The sequence below is a fragment of the Poromitra crassiceps genome (genome assembly GCF_964638095.1).
Source record: "Poromitra crassiceps genome assembly, chromosome: 14".
Classification (NCBI taxonomy): domain Eukaryota; kingdom Metazoa; phylum Chordata; class Actinopteri; order Beryciformes; family Melamphaidae; genus Poromitra; species Poromitra crassiceps.
Genome location: NC_139633.1, coordinates 5,879,005 through 5,885,502, shown reverse-complemented (window position 1 = coordinate 5,885,502; position 6,498 = coordinate 5,879,005). Strand labels below are relative to the sequence as shown.

At 45.3% G+C, this 6,498-nt stretch overlaps 1 protein-coding gene across 1 annotated transcript in view; it reads left to right on the top strand.

Moving 5' to 3' along the window:
* The window catches only part of LOC310788969 (RING finger protein 122), a 13,934-nt gene extending 8,906 nt beyond the window's left edge, over positions 1–5,028 (top strand). Inside the window, exon 6 of the mRNA XM_083650575.1 lies at positions 3,551–5,028. Within this exon, the coding sequence (XP_083506701.1) occupies positions 3,551–3,671 (121 nt within the window). The 3' untranslated portion in view covers positions 3,672–5,028. The remainder of the gene's footprint in view (positions 1–3,550) is intronic.
* Positions 5,029–6,498: the final 1,470 nt, after the last annotated feature.

The window sequence follows — 6,498 nt, the reverse complement described above, 5'->3', positions numbered from 1 at the left end:
TTATAACAGAAGTGGAGTATTGGCCAAAATGACATGAACATTTGGACACTTATTCAGCGGGTATCTTGCATGTTGCGTTCAGGTGCACTGTAAAAAGAAAACTATTTTGTTTTGTTTTTGCAATTCCATCGCGAGCCGCAAGTTGAGTATCACTGATCTATGGTTTTGGGCAGCTGAATCTCTATTTGCAAATGTGTATTGTACAACTCTGTTTCAAAGTTACAATCGTGAAGACAAAACCAGACTTCACGAACTAACACTTTGTGAAACATTTCACAAATTGACAATTGCAAAGCGAAAATTATTTATTCATTTATTTGTTCTTTTGCAACTACCGTAAATTCCGGACTATAAGCCGCGGCTTTTTCCCCGTTTTTTGGCCTTTTTTGGCCCCTGCGGCTTATATAACGGTGCGGCTTATCTATGGATTTTTTCAGAAAAAAAAAAAAAAAAAAAAAACGTAATTCTCTCTTCTTTAGCACTCTTTCTAACTATAAATCCACTTCTGTTTTAATTTCCTCTCTTGCCCTCTTTTCACCACACCGCGGACACTGTGTGCACTGTAAAAAAAAACACAGGTGGTGTTGTGTTATGTTGTTTTGTTGAAATGTTAATAAATGGGAGCTTCCTCAAACAGCCATCTCTTTCCCGACAATCCCCTCTGTGCACGAACCCTTACATATGGTAATTAAACATTAACTCATTGAGTGCCAGCCACTTTTGGAGAACGGACGCTCCCAGTGCCAGAGTTTCAGAGCGTTTTCAGTGATTTCTCGAGGCCCACAGAATATTGTGTGATATTACTATGTAAACACTGAACACGCACAAAGAACGATGAGACTCTATTCTATCATCTGCAAAAAAAAGTTTATTGATCCCATTTTCCGTTCTTTAGTTATGAGCCGGAGAAGATAGCTTGATTCATCCAAAAATAGCAATTTTTTTCTAGAAGCTGAGATAATTGGCCTTTTGTGAAATTAATCATTTCAAGCACATCACTGACTCTGAAGCTAATCTTTTCTAATGTAGTCACACCTCAAAAATAATTTCCTTCAATAAAACAGTTTAGGCCAGGGAATTTTGTTTGGCAGAATAATATTTTTAGCTACAACCAGCAGCGCTGGCCCCTGCGTGCGCTGCTGGTTGCAGCTTCTTGCTGGTTTTGATTTGCTGCTGGTGGGTATCGGATATTCTGGCTTGCGTTTGTCAATCCTGTCCTGCTGCCTGGGTCTGTCTGGGTGTTGTGTGTGTGCTGCTCTGCGTGCCCCCTCCCCCCCCCCCCGCCCCGCCCCGCCTCGCCTCGCCTCAACTGCACACTCCTCCTCCTGTCTGTGGTGGCTCTCTGCTGAGTTTGCTGTGCGCACAGTGAAGGGTGCGGAACAGCCAGGCTTTTTTACAGCGTTCCGCGTGTGTTTGTCACCGGCAACGATGCTTCCAGTTGAGAATAATAACTCCACGGTGTGGATGTGCAGATGTGCTGTCGCAACCGACACAGAGCGGCTCAATTGTGGGAGCAGATTGGCTGCTGCAGGCACAGCTGCAGTAACGTGCTTCAGCATATCGATGCATACGGATGCGATGCGATTTCCGTTTCCATAACGACTTCTTCTTTGTTTTTTCCTTGCCTTTCTGTTATGTGGAGAGCACTGTCGCCACCTAAGGGTTCTGTAAAATAGGTTATAGACCTCCAATAGCTACAATAGTTGTACCAGAGATGTATCAGGGATTGATCCACGTCCCACCGTCAAAAAACGCAATTGACGACAACCGTCGTCATTGGCACTCTACGTCAGTATTTGAATTGACGACAGCTGTCGTCATTGGCATTCAATGAGTTAAAACACAATTAAAAAAAAAAAAAAAAAAACATTAAAACACCCGCGGCTTATAGTCCGGTGCGGCTTATATATGTAACAAACAGTCAATTTTGCTGCTGCGGCTTATAGTCCGGTGCGGCTTATAGTGCGGAATTTACGGTACTGTGACCACAAAATCAATCTCATCCATTACCGATGGATCGGCTCCATAAAGTTTAACTTGGCAAACCACAAGTTAGATTGTCACTTTGGTTTTTAGTTTTGGTAAAGACCGGTTGCCACAACAAGTGTTGAGTAACCTGTTCATGAATGACATGGAATATGCAGGAATGACACGCAAATTCCATTTTGGTGGTGAAATTTTACTTTCCGTTAACAGTCAGCTGAAGCAGTCGGAGAAGCAGTGACAAACCGCAATTAATCTTTAAGGGAAACAACTGTTTCACTTTCACGGTGCCCCTGGGGGGAAAATGACAAGCAAATACTTGACTTGAGATGTGACCTCATCGCATATTTGAATATGAACATGTTTTCCCCAACAGAGTCCTGCTCTTGCCCTGCAGCTTATATTATTATTATATTATTTATTATTAGGTGTGACGTTGACAGCAGTGCTTTCACGCCCTGCAGCTTAGGTGTGACGTTGACAGCAGTGCTTTCATGCCAAATTTGCTCGAGTTGCTAACGAGGCTATTTCTCTACTTGCATCAACGGTATCAGATGAACATCTGCCTCTATGTGCTCCTCTCAGGTGTCTCTGAACATCTGCCTCTATGTGCTCCTCTCAGGTGTCTGAACATGTGTCTCTATGTGCTCCTCTCAGGTGTCTGAACATGTGTCTCTATGTGCTCCTCTCAGGTGTCTCTGAACATCTGCCTCTATGTGCTCCTCTCAGGTGTCTGAACATGTGTCTCTATGTGCTCCTCTCAGGTGTCTGAACATCTGTCTCTATGTGCTCCTCTCAGGTGTCTGAACATGTGTCTCTATGTGCTCCTCTCAGGTGTCTGAACATGTGTCTCTATGTGCTCCTCTCAGGTGTCTGAACATGTGTCTCTATGTGCTCCTCTCAGGTGTCTGAACATGTGTCTCTATGTGCTCCTCTCAGGTGTCTGAACATGTGTCTCTGTGCTCCTCTCAGGTGTCTGAACATGTGTCTCTATGTGCTCCTCTCAGGTGTCTGAACATCTGCCTCTATGTGCTCCTCTCAGGTGTCTGAACATGTGTCTCTATGTGCTCCTCTCAGGTGTCTGAACATCTGTCTCTATGTGCTCCTCTCAGGTGTCTGAACATCTGTCTCTATGTGCTCCTCTCAGGTGTCTGAACATCTGTCTCTATGTGCTCCTCTCAGGTGTCTGAACATGTGTCTCTATGTGCTCCTCTCAGGTGTCTGAACATCTGTCTCTATGTGCTCCTCTCAGGTGTCTGAACATCTGCCTCTATGTGCTCCTCTCAGGTGTCTGAACATCTGCCTCTATGTGCTCCTCTCAGGTGTCTGAACATCTGTCTCTATGTGCTCCTCTCAGGTGTCTGAACATCTGCCTCTATGTGCTCCTCTCAGGTGTCTGAACATGTGTCTCTATGTGCTCCTCTCAGGTGTCTGAACATCTGTCTCTATGTGCTCCTCTCAGGTGTCTGAACATGTGTCTCTATGTGCTCCTCTCAGGTGTCTGAACATCTGCCTCTATGTGCTCCTCTCAGGTGTCTGAACATCTACCTCTATGTGCTCCTCTCAGGTGTCTGCTCAAATGGTTGGAGATCCGCAGCGTCTGCCCCATGTGCAACAAGCCCATCTGCCGCCTCCAGCCGGACCCCCCGCGGGGGGCCGAGGCGCCACAGAGTCTCCTGGAGGTCTGAGAGGGCCGGGGAGAGTATATATGGACCCAACACCACCTCACCCTGTCCAGTCAATCTACAGCCAAGCGTTTATAGAGGGAGGGGCTTGTGTCCAACCACTTCCCACCCCCCTCCTTGTCCTCTGCAGCACATTGGAGTCATACAAGGATTTAGGCAGAGCTGCTGAGCTGCTCTGTGGGCAACAATCATCTCACTGGTTGAGTTGTGGGCAGAGCCAAAGAACCCCAGTATTTTCAGAGAGCAAGGTGGTAGCTATCTGGCTTGAATGGAAAAGAAGGAACTTAGATCAAAATAAAAAATATAAATGGGACAGACTTATTTTCTATCATGATGGCATCATGATAGCACTGATTCTTAACTGTAGTCCAGTACGGCTAGTTTGAACTTGGAAGGTCAGCTAGGCTACTGTAACTCTGTATGGTTCTATTGCAGGTTTTCAGTTAGAACGCTAGACTTCATCATGTTAGCTTCCTTCTCTCTTTCTTGCCTCAGTCTAACGTTGAGATGGTTTCTGTTTCCAGAGCAGCTCTGCCTCTGAAAAAATGTTTGTACAACAAACTCCCTTCTGCACGTTTCCAACTGCCATCAAATCACACGTGGAACCGGATGACTGTGTGTCTTTCGCCATAACGCAAGGGTTTTGAAAGAAGTCGATTTCACCACCCGACACCAGCTTTGAAGTGATCAGGCCCTCCTTCAGCACTCCATTGCCCCGAATGTGAAGGTACATGCAGAGACTGCAAAGACGCGCAACGGCGAAGAAGAGGACTACTACAATCCAAATAAAAGGAGGACAATGATGCCCAACAAAAACAGGATGTTGAACATGGTGAATAACAAAGAAACACGGATGGCGTGCACTTTAGCTGTAACCTTCCATTTATTGCACAGTCAGTCAGCTCCATCCCATGTTGCCAAGCTGGGTGAAGGTAGCAAAACCCTGATGGGTGAGAGGGTTGAGTCGCATGGGGTGCGATTATGTCGGGTTCACACACGACACGAGTGTAGCCCTGATTTCCCACTCTGCGACAGCTTTTGGAGATGGCCGCCGAATCAAAATCGGCCAAAACCGATGGGCCAAAACCAAATCGGCGTCGGCTTGGGGGCGCTCGCAAATCGGCCGCCCGATTGCTACGTGTGAACTGTTCAAAGACGCGATCCGAGAGCTCGGCGAGAGCTTGACGATGCGACTAGACACGAGACAAGACTACCTGCCACAGGTGCCTGTCCAAGGCATCCAGCTATTCGACCGAGCGAACCGGTCGCTAAAATAACACATTATAGTGTATTATTAGTCTTTAAGTTATTTCTAAGGAGTTGTTTTGTATCATAACTGGCTTTCAATAAAGTAATTTCAGTAGTACTTAAGCACTCTAACTGTCATTTCTCGAACGATTGCATGCTGGTGTTTTACACTGAAATGGAGCTGAGCCTGCCTCTCTGCAATGCATTGGTAGCCTCCAGTGTCTAAGAACTGCTTGCCACTACTGTGATATAAATAGGCCCATTTCACTGATATGAAGAGCTGGTTTCTTGTCTAAGTGACGTGCACGATAAAGCAGCCCTCTCTGTAGTAACCATGCAATGTACTATAGATACTGTGTGACCTCCCTTTGCAGAAATAGAGAACCTTGGTAGTCAGAGATGAAGTGGAAGACTAACCGGCCTAAAAATCCAGACACAGTTTATCCCTTTTTTTCCGAGAATTGAATTGGTTTACCGTACTCACTTTTGTACGCAAGAGGATTAGAATGAATTCTGAGTTTAAATTCAGAATTCTGTCTTTAATCAGAACACCCCCCCCCCCCCCCCACACACACATTGTCCTAATCCTGTTCCGTACCTTTCCAAGTTTTTAATGATACAAATCATTTAATTTTCTCCCACATGATTCAGCTTTTCATTATTTTTGTTTTGATGTATTGGCAAACTGGAGTTTAGTTAAAAGCTGAATTTGATTAGCGATACTGAACCCTTATTGGCCAAAAGCAGTAGCTCCTCTCATTCAAATGAAGTTAATCTGTTGATTGGAGGCGTTCCAGTTCAAATGCTGTACTGTAATTCAGTCGTTCTTTGGTGAGGGAGCCAATCAGGACCGAGTTCAGTTGTGATGCGTTGACTGGAGTTATGCTATGGTTACTGACACACTTATTTCTCTTAAGTGGTCTTACATAAACAGTGTAGTTGGGCGTAAACCCACCGTTATGTACTTTTATAACCAGAACACAACAAAAGGTTCCTTATTTGTGGCGTCTTACTGTACATAGCTTTGATCACCAAAGTGTGTCAATTATGAGACAATCGGCTGTTTTCAGTTATTTTGAGATACATGAATTTTCATCTGCAACCGTGTTTTCAGTCATCCAACTGATGCATGTTCAAGCCATTACTACCTTGGGGGCGGCAGTAGATCAGGAGGCGGTAGAGCTGTCGTCTGGGAATCGAAGGTTGCCGGTTCGAGGCTGCCGGCAGTGTGTGGACGAGCTGGTTGGCCCCTTGCATGGCTCCCGCCGCCGTTGGTGTATGAATGTGATCTGTGTGAATGGGACGGTTGAACGTAGGCATTATTGTAAAGCGCTTTGAGTGGTGATTAGACTGGAAAAGAGCTATATAAATGCAGCCCTACTAACATTTGCTTCTAGATATACCTATATATATATATATATATATAAGGAAGTAGTAAGTACTAAACGGCTAGGCTTGTATAGCAACTTCCGTCTTCCGTTGCTGTGCAGAATAGCTGTGGATGCCCTGAGTCTATTCTATTAAATTGTCCATTCCCTGCTTCGCCACACACCTTATAGGCAGATAATGCTTCCCCCCTTCT